This window comes from Siphateles boraxobius, unplaced genomic scaffold, assembly GCF_051911475.1.
Source record: "Siphateles boraxobius isolate OS27281-9 unplaced genomic scaffold, OSU_SipBor_1 149, whole genome shotgun sequence".
Taxonomy (NCBI): domain Eukaryota; kingdom Metazoa; phylum Chordata; class Actinopteri; order Cypriniformes; family Leuciscidae; genus Siphateles; species Siphateles boraxobius.
Genome location: NW_027508754.1, coordinates 104,493 through 122,403, shown reverse-complemented (window position 1 = coordinate 122,403; position 17,911 = coordinate 104,493). Strand labels below are relative to the sequence as shown.

General features: G+C 37.1%; 1 protein-coding gene across 7 annotated transcripts in view; it reads left to right on the top strand.

Moving 5' to 3' along the window:
* The window catches only part of LOC143738540 (RIMS-binding protein 2-like), a 138,974-nt gene that overhangs the window by 79,721 nt on the left and 41,342 nt on the right, over positions 1 to 17,911 (top strand). For 4 of the 7 annotated variants that reach the window (XM_077230540.1, XM_077230535.1, XM_077230538.1 and 1 more), the window contains exons 7-14: positions 8,279 to 8,440; positions 9,783 to 9,866; positions 9,959 to 10,048; positions 11,683 to 11,805; positions 11,899 to 12,003; positions 13,910 to 13,960; positions 14,915 to 14,935; positions 17,254 to 17,416. In XM_077230540.1, coding sequence (XP_077086655.1) covers positions 8,279 to 8,440; positions 9,783 to 9,866; positions 9,959 to 10,048; positions 11,683 to 11,805; positions 11,899 to 12,003; positions 13,910 to 13,960; positions 14,915 to 14,935; positions 17,254 to 17,416 — 799 coding nt within the window. The remainder of the gene's footprint in view (positions 1 to 8,278; positions 8,441 to 9,782; positions 9,867 to 9,958; positions 10,049 to 11,682; positions 11,806 to 11,898; positions 12,004 to 13,909; positions 13,961 to 14,914; positions 14,936 to 17,253; positions 17,417 to 17,911) is intronic. The other 3 variants (XM_077230537.1, XM_077230542.1, XM_077230536.1) reach the window with 2 other exon arrangements.

Here is a 17,911-nt window from a genome sequence, read left to right as displayed (position 1 = left end):
AAATTAAAGTGCTCAGATTTCTTGTAGAATATATTTGCACAGTCGATCGCACAGCTCTTTCCCATTTTAGATGTGTTTTTGTGTGTTTTCAGCTCAGTGTGTGTAACCGCAGTGACTCCGCCTACTGTGATGTCATGTGAATGCCTTCTATACACCGGTCAAATTCAGGCCAATTTGTTAAACATGTTTAAAAATGATTGTGAATTAGGGAGTTGCTTGTAAGGCACTCGGCTAGTAATTCCTCTCACATGCTGCGAGTCGTGACTATACGAGCATCGCTGATTGACGCGATGAAGTTCAGTGCATTTTAATTTAACCTGTTTGTGTTAACGATAAAGTACATGTAGTCTTAGTTTCTTTTTTGATTAGTTACGTTTCTGTTTTATTCATAGAATATTTTCCATAGAAATTCGAAAATGCTTTCCCATACACCAGTTTAACACTCATCTCTGACTCGACCAATGATGCGAGTTGTGGGCGGGACTATATGTTTGGTGTCCAATGGCAGTCAGAGGGCGGAGCAGAAGGTGTGGTTTGGAAAAACACATAAATTATACAATAGTGGTGCAGAAAATATCAGCTTTAAGCTCTTATGCAGTTCATTATACATTTTTGTGAGCTAAAGACTTCTAAATCAATGCTTGAGGTTAGTTCGTGAAATGTGTCCAAACTTTTGTTTATCGCAGAATTTGTGTTGCATATTAATGGATGGCATTAAAAAAATACATCCAATTTACTGACCATTTGAAGTTTCAATCTAACCGTACCCATCGTCTCTGTAAAGCCGTCTCTGGATGAGAACGCCAGTACGGGTAATCTGGACATTTGCGACACACACACACACACACACACAAACACACACACACACAGGGAAAGAAAGGGGCCATGTTGTGTGCGCTCTAATCCCCTTTGACAGCAGAATGGTACGGTCCCATAATCCTCTGCCTGTTGCCCTGGTAGCATTGAGAGGTTTTGGATGGTAGCTGCGACCTCGGCCCAAAGCGAACCAAAGATTCCCGCAGTCAGAGAGCGGACTCTTTTCTTTCCATCAGCTCACAGGAGAGGGGTAGGTGTGCATGCGTGGCAGATTCATCTGCATACTTTGAGTTGTTGCAGAGATGAACGGGTTGTAATTGCATGAATGTCCAAATGATGTAACATGCATGTGTTATAAGAGATGGAAGAGTGTGTGTGCGCGTTCCGTCAGTGCGGGACAGATTATAACACTCACCTGTCCTGTCATTGGCAGGCGAGCGCTAGCGTATGATTACGGCCCTCGGTGACGCATCATATTGCATTTGGGCACTAAATGCATGCGTTATTGTGCATAAACACAGAGCTGCTGGAGAAGAGGCACATTTAGGCCTAGTTTGGATGATGCTTTACAAAATTTCGTGTTTTAAAAGTTAGCCAGATGTTGGAGTTTGTTGCCAACTGGTGAGACAGATTGCAATAGCAAACATAAAAGATGCATGACAGACAAAGCTCTCAGTGTTAATGCATTTGATGCATGTGCTATAGAAGAAAACCAGCGGCAGGCAGGCCAATCCATTAAGGTGCTTTTTAAAGAAGTGATCCAGTTACCCGTTTCAGTAGTCCACGGGATTACAGCAATGTGCTTATAGCCAACGCAGGCCGGCGTATGGGGTCGAACCACAGGCTTGATAAAATACAGATTAAACCCGAGGCTTGGTTTCAGATCGCTTTACTTTACTGAGTTATAAGTCTTAGAAAAAGGATGTTCGCTTTACAAGTGTTAGCTTTAGCCACAGGCAGGCCCAAAATATGCCATCAGTAACTTATAGTTATGATCGCATTCATACTGATATTATATGTGTGGCTTTTAGTTCATGCATTTAGCTTTGAGGCTAATATCTATATGCTATTACTAAAAGTTGACAAACTTTTTGCAGATATGCACATTTAAACTTCCAGGAACATCTTGTTCAGTTGTGTCTATTCAACCTGTCGGTGTCTAGCAATAGCAAGTAGCATGATGTGGTTCATGGCTGAGACCTAAGCAAGCTGTTTAAAAAAAAAGTCAGCTTTATTTCTATAGCGCTTTATACAGTACAGATTGTTTCAAAGCAGCTTTATGGTGATAACAGGAAAATGATGCATTTCGGCTGTTGTTCAGCTGAACCAGTTCACTGGTATATTTAGTGTCTTTTTTGGATCATACTATTGATTTTCTTTTACCCTATTCACCTTTTCTACTCAGCGTTTCCCAACCGATAAATTTTGCAGCTGCAGTTTAATTAAAAGTGGACGCACAAATCTGTCATTATACGGGTGTTTCGGGGACGATGGAGTGAGAGTCTGGTCAACTGGCTAGACGCCACTTCTGCGCTTTTACTCGTTTCCTTCAAACGCCAGATCATTTCATGCATTGCAACTCCATCACATGCTGTGTGTAAGTTCAAATGAAACATGAAAGGCAGAAGCTCAAACAACTAAAGCCGTTCAGCTCAAACAATACAAATCACAAACTTTAGAAGAAGAGTGCAACATTCCCTCTACAAACAGATTTTATTTCTTCATTGGATTAAACTGAGCTGAATAATAACACTATTGTCTTCTGTAGAGCTGCATTTTTTTTAGGTTCACTTATAATGTAAGAAAGATTTTTACATCCTAATTTAGAAGTTATATGCTATTTTCTATCCTATTTTTGACCCTCTTTTTGAAACACAGGTAAACGCCCTCTGCTATGATTTTGTAAAGCATATTAAAATCATTTTCAATGTCCCCGCCATTACATGTATGGAATTGGTTTGAAAACTTCCGATGTTGAAATATTCAGCCATACTTAACCAATTTTATCTATTTTTATTCCTTATGTATTTGTGAGGTAGTATTGTATTTTATCACATTAAATCAGTGTTGAAATGAAGACGCTACAGAAAGGTGTTTATCTCGTTACATAGTTGAAACTTTGCCAACTGAAAAACATTTATGCGTATTACATATGCTTTATAAGTCTTGGCTGTGGCTACGTTACCACAGTTATAGTTGGCAGGATCACTCAGTGTTCTGTTTAAATAAGTTATAAATGAATGTACCGTCATCTGTTGCATATCGTTCATTATTTTCAGTAAAGTGAAGGTAAAGCGAGTACATATCAAGCGATCTGTAACAGACAAGGCAATAGTGAGACATGGTAAAAACACTCTCTTTGCGCCTCTTGCTCTTGTATTTATGCTATTTTCATGTGCTATCGGAAATTTCCTACTTCCCACTTCTGACGTCAGGATTACGAGCTCACCGCATTTAAATTTAAGTTGTCGCATGTCCAATTTATTTTTATTAGGAAACTTGGTTACGATAATTTCCAATAGCGTGTGAAGGCAGCATTACCACTACATGACATGTGTGAATCAGTGGGCGGGGCTAATATAGAAGTGGGCGTCGATCTTCCTCTGCAGAGGCGGTCCTTTGTCACACTGTGACGTCATACTGAGTCGCTTTGAGACCTTAGTTTCAATAAAAGCTGTTTTTGAGCTAACGAGGCAGTTTTGAGTCCTGAAACCGACAGGATATTTTTACAGCACAATGACCTCTTATATGACCTCTTATATTGTTTAAAGCGTTTTAGAAATAAATATGCTGACTATAATTATCTTCAGGACCTTCATCAGACATTAACATTATATGATTATTTATTATTATAAGGCGTATAGTAGATTGTCGGCAATTGTGACACTTTTGGGGTTCTCCTCACTGCAGAATTATTACGTTTTATGCATTGTAAATAAGAAATGATGATGTTCATTTTAATTTAGTTTCCATTTATTTTGCATTTTGGAAGAGAGGTGCAATAAGATCCATAATGACAGTAAAAAAGAAGTCGTCACTCAGTTCTGCTTGGTTAATTCATCTAGTGAAACATTTCTGTTATACAGACGTCCACAGATGACAGATTTCAGCGTATCTGGACTAGCGTGTGATAAGCCTTCAATTAGAGCTAATGAAGTTTTTTTTGCTGCTGATTTGTAAACGGTTTAAGCAGATTTGTCATTTTGCATTGCTGTGTAAACCTTCGTTTGCTTGTCACTGTCACTTACGTTGAATATTACAGATTCTTTTATGTATTAAGAATTATTTTATGAAATCTCATTGGCAATAATGCATTAATAATGCACTTTATAAGTCTCATGTATGGTCTCATGAATAATTGTAACCACAGTATTATTATAAAATAATACATTATAATACTTATCTATGCATTGAACACACCTTTAGAAAGTATAATGCATTCAAATACATGACAAACCACTCATTTTGGATGTAACAAGGAATCTGCAAATATTATAATGCATTTTAACTTTGGTTAAAATTATTTATGAAAAGATATTATGCATTATTAAGAACATTATGAATACCTTATAATGCATTATACACAGGGCCAAAACAAATTTTTTGCCACACCTGCCAATGGCCGTTGACTTAAGAATGTAATAAAAAATCAATTAATCCTTATTAAAGTTGTTTTGGTAAGTAGTTTGATTAACATTAAAAACAGACAGTAGCAGGAATATTAGGCTGATGTCACTTTAAGACCTGGATCCAATATACTGTTACACATGCGACTGTTTACGTTGACTTAAGAAATAACTCACTATTTATATGAGGATACTTGTCAAGACGGCATTTTGACATTATTGAGTTTTAATATGTCTGTTCAAGCGTAAGAAGACATGAAAGTGAGCTCATTCAGTATTCGCGTGCTGTCTGAGACGTGGATTTCTTGGTGCGCGCTTCGCTAACGAGGAGCAAATTGAGTTCCCTTTCGTATCTTCTTGTGCTTGAATATTTCATTGGCAAGACTTAAACCTTTGTGACAATGCAGCGCTGGCCTGTCAACTGTCCCGAGCGTTGTTCACATTCTGTTCACATTCATGTTCTCACAACAATGCATTTCACGGCCAGCTGGCGATAGACACTGTTTCATATACTTACCTACACTGATAAATTTATTTAGTATTTTATGCATGGAATTAACAACTAAAAAGTGAAAGTGACACGTGATGACCAAGTATGGTAACCCATACTTGGAATTTGACCTCTGCATTTAACCCATCAAAGTAAGTGCACACACATTAGGAGCAGAGTAGTGAGTAGTTAACACACACACACTGCAAACGTGGATACACACACCCGGAGCAGCGGGCAGCCTTGAGTAGCGCCCCGGGAGCGATTGGGGGTTAGGTGTCTTGCTCAAGGACACCTCAGTCATATTCCTGCCGGTACTGGAATCGAACCAGCAACCTTTAGGTCACCAGTCCAACTCTGCTACCATTAGGCCATGACTGCCCCCAACTAGTCTCAAGAAGCATTCATTGATTTTAAGGAACAGAACAATATATTTTTAAGGGGTCATATAATGGTATTTTAAAAGTTCATTATTTCGTTTTTTGGATGTAATAGAATAGGTTAACATGCTTTAATGTCCAAAAAACACATTATTTTTGCATACTGTACATCAGACCCCCTTTTTACCAAGAAAATATTTTAGGGCCCCCCTTCACATTGAATGATATTGTCGCTCTTGTAAGCTTACAGCAAGGATGACAAAATGTTTTGTTTTTAAACAAACAGTATGTTTATTACTATAACCAGATATGTTTATGCACAAATAATAGTGTATAATATTGAAAATACTATAGCAAAAACATCATTAGGCCATTTGTAATTTAAAAACGTAAGCCTAGGAGTAGCTATTAATTGGCGCTATTTGAAATGCATTAACAAAAATATCAGTATTTCACACTTGAGTGTAGGGATTAATATAGGCTATAACAAAATGTACTGGTGTCTGGGACCTCTTTAAAAACCCATTTCTTTGGTCAGCCAGGGGACTGTGAATAAAATTAGCTAATGTAATATGATCGTTTGGCGCTCTAGCGATTAATAAACATGCATTTATTAACAGAATAATGCGTATTGCGGAAGAACATTGTAGCCGGAGCTACTTCTCTCTGTTTATGTCTATGACGAGTCACTGGGTTACACCGCAGCGGTGCGACCCGAACCAGTGTAAAATAGTCCCAATATAAACACTTATTATAGGTGTACAATAGTAACTCTTGATAAGACAAAAACACGGTTTGGAAAAGGGATTCATGATGTACTCGCTCATTATACAAATTTAGTAAATTTTGAACACAAAAAAAGTTACGGACTGCTGCTTTAATGCTCACTGTTCAACACTTTTCAAAATATGACACGATCCCCCAAAGAGCTCGCTGACGCCCCCTTGTGGCCCGAGACCCCCTGTTGGGAACCGATGCTGTACATTATTGCAGCTCCTCTATTCGCAGTCTGTCTGAAACGTTTGATTTCTACAAAAGACCCTTCTTCTGCTCTGGTTGGCCAGCAGGCCCAGTGCGTTGTGATTGGCCGAACACCTTGAGTGTGTGTCGGAAATGTAACGACCCTTACCATAATCACGAGCTTCAGCTTCCAAGGCGTTGATCATTTGCAAACACACAGTTAATAACAATGTCGTCGGTTTTATCATATCAGTTCGAGCCCGAGTCGGATTCTAAAAATGCAGATGATCAAGCCGATCGATCAGAAACAACTTTCCAAGCAAGACTTGAGCAGAACGTTTCAGTCTTTGTTCAAATACTTTCTTAGGTTCAGGAAGTTGTCCTCTGTAAAATATGCTTTACACAAGCAAAGGTTTGGGTTGTTCTGCTCAGGAACAGCTTTATAAATCAATCTTAACCTCTGATTCCTAATTTCATCAGTTTTTAGAAGGCCGAACACAGCGGTTAAGCTTTTGCATCCAAACACACAGCATCTTCTCTCTTTGTGTATGGCGAGTGTTATGCTACTATATGCATTGTGACGTATACGTTTGAGGTAATATCTGGACTTCGAGGTCTGGATCAGTGTTTTCTGTTCTCTCGTGGGAGACTGTGAGCTTTGTAACTTTGCAGATCGTATACATGCACAATCGGATACTTTACACACTGAAGGAACACATTAAAAACCATCATGTGACGCCTTTGTTTGAAAAGGTTTTGTACTGTAATATTTAATTTCTCTTTGGATAAAATGGATAGGATAGCCAACAGTTGCGCTGAATCGTTATAATAAAATAACAAACTAGCATTTATTCTTCTGACTGGCTAAATATTCCTCCTCTTTATGGATCTGCTTCGGTATGTTATGAATATAGCTTGTATAAGTGCTAAAGTTTGGTGTGTTGGGCAGTCAGTGAGAGTGTGAGAGGGGGTGGTGATGGCGCAGTGGATAAGACACATGCCTTTGGTGTGAGAGACCCGGGTTCGAATCCACTGTGAGACACCAATGTGTCCCTGAGCAAGACACTTAACCCCTAGTTGCTCCAGAGGCGTGCGACCTCTGACATATATAGCAATTGTAAGTCGCTTTGGATAAAAGCGTCAGCTAAATGAATAAATGTAAATGTAAATGTAAAATGTGTGTGTGAGATGCTAATGAGTGTGTAGTACGGTCTGAATGCTGACGAATGACTCTTCGTCCCGGCTGCGCTGCGTCGGCTCTTTGATCCTGTTACCAGGTCGTGGCTTTGGCCACAGTGGAATAGTTCCACTTAGAGCGTAAGTAGGTACGGCCCCTAAAATTAGCCACTAAGGCATTTGACCCTTAACCTTCCGAGGAAAGACGAGCTGAGACAAATGTCATTTTTTCCCATGACTGATGTCTTCAACAAAAAAAATAAAAAAATAAATGACCATTTCACATGAACAGTAGAAAGACAAATCTCATGAAAACTGACAAGAAATGTCAATGTTTTTGTTTTTGAATATGCAGTTTCACTCAGAAATAGGTCACATTATGAACCTTAAAGGAATAGCATTTAATGTCGACTTGAAGACCATTAAGATTTTTTGTTAACTATTTTCATAACAAATTCATGACACATTTAAACCACACCCTTCACTTATCAGTAATGTGCTGTAGTGTTACTCTTTTGTCATTATTGTACAATGTATTTATTTGTTTATTTAAATGGTAATGTATGCATGTATCATAATAATGTTTGTTTCATGCATTTATTTGTTTGTTTGTTTGTTAGAATCTAAAATTCTTTGTACTGTATCGTTGCAGGATTTTTGTATTATGAGAATAAGATATTTTTGATTCAGGGGTTTGTCATCAGTAGTATATCTATATGCATTTTCAATGTTAAATTCTAAAACATGGAATAGCGTGCGTTACCCTCTTCTGCTGCATGTTTGGTTGCAGTTTATAGGTCCTTTACCTTTTTTTTCTTCTTTTACTTTAGGTTGCGTTTGAAACCCTGCCCACAGTAGTAGATGAGGCCCCTGCTAAGGGGGAGGAGACTCCTGCAGAGTGGGAGGAGTCCCAAACAAATGTAAGGCCCGAACAGGGCACAAGCCCCGCCCACCAGGAAGAGCAGACCACAGAAGAGCGTCTTCAGTTGCTGGTAAGAGTCACATGATCACTGACCTAGAGATGCACGTACACTTACACTGTAATCTCAGGCATCAAATACTCTTATATGCACAGATTCTGCACTTCCAACAATGTCATGATGTCAAATTTATCTGAGCCTGGGACAAATAAATCAATGAAATTGATCTGACAAATAAATATATACAGGATTTCCACAGTCATGGTAAACCGGGTATTATCAGGGAATTTAAAAATGATGATGGAAGTCTTCAAAAATTTTATAGTGGAAATATACAGTAGTCAACATTTGAAGTGGATCAAAAAAGTTAATCAAAGTTGTCCTAAGACAGGAATGGGTATTGTTCAAAATTCATGTAAAACTTTGGTGAAACTTTTCAAAAAGGTTCCTTCCCAAGTACCGGCATTTCTGAATGGGCTGAGGCTGGGATTTAGTGAGTTTGAAGTGAAAGTATTTACTTCAGCACGCACGGCGTTTTAGATTGGGTTCCCGTAGCATAAGCTAGCTTACGCAACACGAGAGTACTCTCGTAAGAGAACGCTCTCGGTTAATAACGTAACCTCGGTTCTCACTAGATGAGTGTTGCGTAACCCTGCCGTGCTTGTGCTACGTTCTGGTTTCGCTTCAGTGTGAAAAACCAAAGAACATCCTATCTGGACTCCGCTTATATAGACTTAAGCCACGCCCATTCTGGCGGGATGTGATGCGCAAGGGCGCCCACGCCACACAGTTTCCGCAGAGCAACCAATAGGCGCGCGAGCTGCATTGCCTTGGTCTGCTCTGTGCAGCAATGTGTTTTAAATTAATGCAAAATTAAGGATAATTTTTGGCTTCAGTATTCTCGACACAGTATTATTCTTCACAATGGTATTTTATTAGTCGTTGGTTTAACCATGGATGAGGTAATGGCTGTTATGTAAAACATCAACCAATATTGAATATCCATAATTATTATAATGGATATAATTAAAGAATACTTATATTATAACATAAATTAGAAGTGTAACGCAAAAAAAACCCTGAATTTTTACGCCTATTTTGAATTTTACTCGAATACAAATACTTCCCTCCCCTCAACAAATACAGATACAAATACCGGCTGCTTTGCACATCCCTAATATATATATATATATATATAATTTTCTGGTTTTGTTCAGCTGCAAAATATTGTATTTTATCTTTTATAAATTGCTATTTTCAAAATTATTTTTTAAACTATAAATACAGTATATATATATATATTTTTTTTTTTTTTTTTTTTTTTAAGGAATGACTTGCTATTCATGTTATTCATGCTATTCAAAACATTCTATGCTATTCATGTTTCTGAAAAAGTTAAATGATGTCTCTGTAGGAAAGTGAGTTGGGCAAGAAGAGGAAAGAATGTGAAGTTCTTGAGCATGAGGTCCGGAAGAGACAGAAACGATGTCTCGATTTGGTGAGTTTGTTATTTAAATGCTTATTTGCATGTCTCCTGCATTTCAGACTTGATAATTCGGTACGTGTGTGTGTGTGTGTGTGTGTTCACAGGAGAACCAGCTTGTGGACGAGCGCAGCAGAAATGAGCACTTAGAAGAGGAGGCAGAACTCCTCAGGAGAAAGGCTCAGCTGCTTGACCAGGTGGAACGCTCACCGCTCGACGTATAATGTTATCAAAGGGGACCTTATATTCTTTTTTACATTTCTATAGTGTGTAATATTGCTTATTTCGCACGAAAAAGCTCTGAAAAAGTCCCTCCAGCAGGAGTTCTTCTCTATTTCAGTGTCAGTGTTTCTGAACTCCTGAAACGCCTCCATTGTAGTCTTGAGTTTCTTCCGGGAACGAACACGTCACAATATTCCTCATTTAAATAATTCACACGCAGAATAAAGGGACGGGGCCTGGTTGAGTTAGTTAGTAGTGTGTTAAACTGGCGGTTCTGGTGAGAGGCGGGACATTTCCCAAACACACTCGAAGCGCTCGACCAATAACAACACACTGCTCCATCCAACCAATCAGAGCTCAGTCTGCTTTTCAAAAGGAGGGGCTTCATAGAGACAGGAAGTAAACGGAGCGTTACTGACAGACTGGGAAGAGAGGAGCCGCAACAATGGAGAATATGAGGAAAATAATCAACATTCAAGCAGGAAAAACTGTTCTAGTAGAGCCTAAAAGAGCATAATAGGTCCTCTTTAACACTTGTGTGCCCCTATAGGAGGGCATGTTGTCAGTGGGTTGTTTAATTAATTTACCTTCTGATAATTGGCAATTAATTTAAGAATACCAGGGCTGAATCTGAAACCCTCAGTCCCTATTCCCTACATTAGTCCACTAATGCAGTGCACTTGAAGAACTGAATGAAAACGAGGGAGTGAATTTGGACGGTCGTTGAGTGTACATCGGCTGAACACTCGTACGTCCACTATGGTTTCGGACACCACTACAAATGGATTTCCCCTCGAATAATTCCTTATATGAGGGTATAGGGGGCAATTTTGGATTCAGCCCAGCCTGGGGCCAGTTGCATAAACTGCTAAAACTAATCTTAAAAGTTAGTCATCATATTTTTTTCTTTTAAACTGTTCATAACTGTTTTAAGTCAGCTATATATAAACGTAGAGACAGTCTTAATATATTGGCTATGTTTATGCAACTGGCCCCAGGTCTTTAAATTGAAAATGACGTTTTTTATGATCCCCTGGGTATTAAAAACCAGTGTAACCATATAATGTTTCTGGGAAAATAATCAACCTGTTCTAGTAGAGCAAAAAAACAACATTAAGACTTTAAAAATGGGCATAATAGGTTTTCTTTAGCACTTGTTGCCCCTATAGCTGGGCATGTTGTCAGTGGGTTATTTAAGTAATGTACCTGCTGATACCAATTTAAGAATATCAGGTCTTTAAATGGAAAATGAAGTTTTTTATGATCCCCTCGGTATTAAAAACCAGTGTAACCATAGAATGTTTCTGGTAACACTTTAAATAGGTTCATTAGTTAACTACGTTAGTTAACATAAACTAAGAATGAACAATACTTCAGCATTTATTAATCTTAGTTAATATTCCTTTCAACATTTACTAATACGTTATTAAAATCAAAGGATGTATTTGTTAACATTAGGTAATGAACTGTGAACTAACATGAACAAAAAATGAACAGCTGGATTTGTATAAACTACCTAGCAAAGATGAATAAATATTGATCATTGTTATTTCATGTGAGTTAATGCAACTAATGAACATTATTGTAAAGTGTCACCATGTTTCTGTAGTCTCAGGCTGAAAATGAGGAGCTAAAGGAACAGCTCTGTGTTTCGAGCGCTCAGCATAGTTCAGTACTGGAGGAGAACCAGCGACTCCGTGCAAAGCTGGAGAACCTAGAGCAGGTCCTAAAGGTAACACACACACACACACATACACTCAGAATCCCGTTTAATGGGCTTCCCCACAGTTTAGTGTGACTGGTTTGTGTGGTTGTGTTGTGGCAGCACATGCGAGAGGTCGCCGATCGCAGGCAACAGCTGGAACTGGAGCATGAACAGGCACTGGCAATCCTCACGTTCAAGCAGGATGAAATCAAGCGGCTTCAGCGGGTCAGTCCTGTAACACACTCATGATTTACATAACGATGTTTGTGCTTCGTATTCATGAACCCCGATGATCTGTTAGTCAAGACACCTTTATTTATATAGCGCTTTTTACAATACAGATTGTTTCAAAGCAGCTTTACAGAGATAACAGGAAAATGTCCCCATCTGTTGTCATTCTAAGCGAAATCACATTCTTGCATATTGAGTTTGCCTAAAACACTTTAAATGTCTAATTTATTAATGCATACACTGCCATTCAAAAGTTTGGAATCGGTACGGTTTTTTATGTTTTTAAAAGAAGACTCTTCTGCTCACCAAGGCTGCATTTATTTGATTTAAAAAACAAAACAGTAATATTGTAAAATATTATTACAAATTGAAAATAAATGTTTTCTGTTTGAATATAAAGTAAAGTGTAATTTATTCCTGTGATCAAAGCTGATTTTTCAGCATCATTACTCCAGTCTTCAGTGTCACATGATCCTTCAGAAATCACTATAATATCATGATTTGATGCTCAAAAAACATTTATTATTATTATTATCAATGTTGAAAACAGTTGTGTAATTTTTTTTCAGGGTTCTTTGATTTAATAAAAAGTTCAAAAGAACCGCAATTATTTGAAATATAATATTTTGTAATATTATACACTACAGTTTAAAGGTTGGGGGCCAGGAAGAATTTTTAATTCTAATTTTGATTATTTTTAAAGAAAGTGAAGAAATTAATACTTTTATTCAGCAAGGATGCATTCAATTTATCAAAAGACATAATGTAAAAAAAGATTCTATTCCAGATAAATTCTGTTCTTTTGATCTTTCTATTCATCAAAAAAACTGTTTTCAACATTGATAATAATCATAAATGTTTCTTGAGCATCAAATCATCATATTATACTGATTTCTGAAGGATCATGTGACACTGAAGACTGGATTAATGATGCTGAAAATTCAGCTTTGATCACAGGAATAAATTACACTTTACTATATATTCACATAAAAAACGGTTATTTTAAAGTGTAATAATATTTCACAATATTATTGTTTGTTTTGTATTTTTTATCAAATAAATGTAGCCTTGGTGAGCAGAAGAGACTTTAAAAAAAAAAAAAAAAACGTACTGATCGCAAAAAACTTTTGAACGGCATTGTACATTAACTAACTATGAGAAATATATATTTTTACAGCGTTTCTTAACCTTTGTTAATGATGGTTTATAAAAAACACTACAGTATTGTTCATTGTTCATATTAGTTCACAGTGCTGGGTATTGTGTAAAATTATATTTGCCAATTTAAGTTAAGAGATTTCAGTTTTTAATTTTTCCAATCTGTTTTATTTTTATATATATATATATATATATATATATATATATATATATATATATATATATATATATACATACAGTAGTCAACATTTAAAGTGGATCAAAAAAGTTCATCAAAGTTGTCCTAAGAACGGGTATTGTTTAAAATTCATGTATAGCTTTGATAAAAGGTTTTGATCCACTTCAAATGTTGATTACTGTATGTATATATATATATATATATATATGTGTGTGTGTGTGTGTGTTATATGTATGCATGTGCCGGTATGTGTATACATATACACATGGCCAAAATTATTAGAACGGTAAGATTTTTTTAATGTTTTAAAAGAAGTCTCTGCTGTTCACCAAGGCTTCATTTATTTGATCCAAAATACAGCCAACACAGTAATATTGTGAAATATTTTTATATTTTAAAATCATTTTAATATATTGAGACTTCTTTAGAAACATTAAAAAAATCTTACCGTTCTAATCATTTTGGCCACCACTGTGTGTATATACATGTATATATTGCACGTATGTCTTTATAAGATAGTTGTATGTGTTATTTTGTGTTTAAGAGTGTGTTCTGGTTCCACAGGCTCAGTTATTTGCCAAAAGAGAGCATGAAGGTGTGGTGCAGATGCTGGAGGTGAGCTTCACATCACATCGCACTGCTAAGCTTTTGTGTTTGTCAGGATAGTTTCATACACAGTTTAAACTAACCGATTTTCATTAACTAAAGAAGTGTGCTGAGTGGATGAAAGAAACTGACTGTTTATGATGCTTGGGGTGTTAATGATTGTGTGTTTGTGCGTTGTTTAACCGAATTGTGTCTTTCTCAGGATCTGGTGCAGCTCGTATTGCACAGAGAGCTGGTAGAGTACAGCGTGTGCACTTCCTGTTTGATGTGATGCGTTTCCTGTTTCTCTCTCTCTAAACTGCATCACTGATGATTGTATCTTCAACCTCCAGAGGGCCCTGTTTACCTACTAGTACTTTATCATTTCAAAGTCCCTAGAGTTGCTTTACATACAATAAAGCCAAAACATAAATATTAAAAAAATAAGGGTCCTGTAATGGTAATAAAATAAGTATACAATACAATTAAATTAAATAAATTCAGCAAGGCAATAATGAGCATTAAGAGTGCTCTCTTTGAATATGGTGTTATGGTGCTTTTATCCAGAGTGACTCACATTGCATTTAACTTTTATACTATATCAGTGTCAGTGAGATTCAAACCCTTGATCTTGACGTTGCGAGCGCTTGGCCAGTTCAGCTACAGGTTCCTGATTGCTGTCTGAGAGTTTACAGCGCAGAATTATTTTGCATTTGTCCTTGCATTTGATCCAGAAAAATGTGGTATGTGGTTAGAACGACATATTTTAGTCTGGTAACTTGCAACTTGATATAAATATAGCTTCATAAACTCTTTTTGTGCGTTTCTCGAGGAGTTACAGTAGATGCATTCAGCAGTGATGCGGTTCAACAGGTTCTGGATTGCAGCGTTTAATAATCTGAACTAATATCTGCTTTGACTGCTTTTGAAATGCATGATGTTTCCTCTCTCTCTTATACTCTGTGTTTTTTGGCCGCTAACCAGAATACACTGGACTGCATGCAGGTACCAGAACCGCTCCAAAACATTCATTAGGCCCAAACCCTTTGTGTCTGTTTAAAGCCAAGTTAGGTTCAGTTTCTGGAGCGTGTGTGTGTGTGTGTGTGTGTGTGCTTGTTTAACTATACTTGTAAGGGCCAATTTTCCTCACTGACATAGTGAAATACTATGACAACTGACTAGTGAGGACATTTTACTGTCTGCAGAATTGAATGCAATATCAAGCAAACTCTGCATAATTTGTGGCAGCTCACATTTTTGTCGTCTTTCCACAATTTTTACGCAAAAAAAAAGGTTAACCTGAGTAATAAAAGTTGTTGAAATAAAAAGTTTCTAGAGGTTAATGAAACAATTAAACTACTATGTAATACTGAAATTAATGTATATTGGGGCTAAACTTTGCTACTCCTGTTAAATGCCTCATTTCACTAGTAGATTTGAAAATTATTTCACTGGATATTCACTTTTTAAATGCAATCACAGACGATACCCTAATAATAGACAGTGATATAATTGTGGAATTGTAAAAACATTAAATACTAATTTATAACATTTAAAATGTGTACTATAATCAGTGTCACTGATCAGAACAAAAGGTTTTGTGTCCAACACAATTCTGAATTTTCAGAAAAACTTAATTTTGAGTATTTCTATGCTGGTTTCACCACTGCCTAGTGCATGTGGGACCAGAACCACAGTTTCAGTAAATATGCACCAAAAAAACAAGTATTTACAGGTAATTGCACTCTTACTGTCACTAACACTAATTAAAAGTGAATCATCATTATTGGTGGGTTTTCACTGCAAAACAGCAAAAAATATTGCCGCAGCAAATTTTTCAAAAAGTCCCGTGAAATCCTGGAGAGACTGATGAATCAGCCAAAATATGTTTTTCTTCAAATCTAGTGTTTCTATGATGGGTAGAGGTTGGGTTAGGCCATAGATAATATCACTAACCTGAAGTAAAACCCATGGAAGTCTATGCAATTTGTGTGTGTGTGTGTGTGTGTGTGTGTGTGTGTGTGTGTGTGTGTGTGTGTGTGTGTGTGTGTGTGTGTGTGTGTGTGTGTGTGTGTGTGTGTGTGTGTGTGTGGTTTGTGAGATCTGTTTTGGAATTTACTTAAAATACACAAGGCTAAAGGTGTTCACAAGGTGTTTTTGTGTGTGTTTAGCATGGCAGAAGCATCTCTTTATAGTTTTTAGCACTCAAATAAATGTTTTAAACATGAAGGAAGGGCTAAAAACACTGTTGGGTGCTATTCAGTTGGGTGCTATTCCGCTTTTTGTTTTGTTTTTCTCAAAGAGTATTTTCTGTGCCATGTGTCAAAGTTAATTGTGAGAATTCTGAAGTTTAAATGTGACACGAGACTTTTGAGGTGAGAGTTTTACAGGAAACTCTTTATTTTTAGGGCTGAGAGCAGCGACTCAACAACAGTCGGCTAGTTAATGTGTGTGTGAGTGTGTTTTTGAGCCTTGTATGTTCAGTATGCCAGGAAACTGAACCACAGAGCCGGAAGTGAAACTAGCTCGCCGTAGTCTCACAAGCTCAAGCTCTTTTGAATGCTTTACTAAACGCTAGTATTTTACACTTGGCTTTAACCTTTTCCTTTGCCTCCACTGTTCACCTTCTGCCTCCACTGCACTTGTTGCTTTTATTTATTAAGCTTTTTTTGTGCACATATCATGTGACTCGATGCATTAAAATTGTTATCTAGAAAACCTACACACCAGATTTTTATGATTTTAAAGGGTTTAGGTTTCATTGACACAAATATTAAGATATATGAGAACTATTAAAATGAATAGTCTGAATGTTCCTAAATAAATAGAGCATGTGATTAGTGATTTGAACACACCACAAACACCAAGTAATAAACTTCAGCGAGTAATTATATAATATCACAAATCATATGTCTTGTTAAGGAGATCACATGTTGGATGATTTTATTTTCATAGCTTCAAACTCTTCTTGTATTCATTTAGTTATAGTTGTGTATTTTTTTTTTTAGATTAATATCTTAAAGTTCACAAAAATGTCTTGTAAACCACAAAAAAATTATAGCTTGAAAGTTCTTATAAATATTCATAGTTTATTGAGATGAACAAGCTATAATTTGATTTTTGAGATTTGCCCAATTATAGACGCTGAATAGATTGTCAGATATTCATTGCATCATCACGTGCTCTGATTGGCTAATCCCACTTTTGCAGTGCATCATTCGTTGCTTTTTGCATCTGCATTTCTTCATCAAACAAACGGTTATGTTTAACATAATTATGTATCTTATGAATTAATGTGTGCATGTTAATGTGGCCCTGTGTAGGCAAAAGTTAGGGAGCTGGAGGACAAATGCCGCAGTCAGAGTGAACAGTTTGGGATGCTGTCACAGGAACTGGACAAGTTTCGGGTTCAGGCCTCAAAGATCGACCTGTCGGGCTCCAGTCTGACCCAGCTGACCAATGGGATCGGCCTGCCTGGTGAGACTGGTATGCTAATTTAACCCTTGTTCTGTGTTGAAAATCCTTTACCTAATTTGGTGTTCCGGGTCAAAAATGACTGGCCATTTAACTTGCTTATAAATCTCTCACCAGATATTGGATTTAATCCTTTTGGCAGCTTGTTTTCTTTCAATAACCACAGGTTTTTACCGAGCCCCTAAAGCAGCGGTCTTAAACTCAATTCCTGGAGGGCCACAGATCTGCACAGGGGTGCGTTTCCCGAAAGCATCGTTAGCCAACTTTGTTCCGTCAAGCATGTGTCGTTATCAGCAAAGTTCAACGAGTCGGTGTTTCCCGAAAACATAGTTCTAACGAACATTCGCAAACAGCATCGCAAAATTGTGTGGTTTGAACTTCAGCTCTCGAGCTGCGGTTAGAAGCATAGTTTCTTGTTTGCTTGACATGTGGACTTAATAAATCCTTGTCTTGATCAAAATAAGCAAGCTGACCTTCAGTGCAATCTGTATCTTTTATTTAGAATAC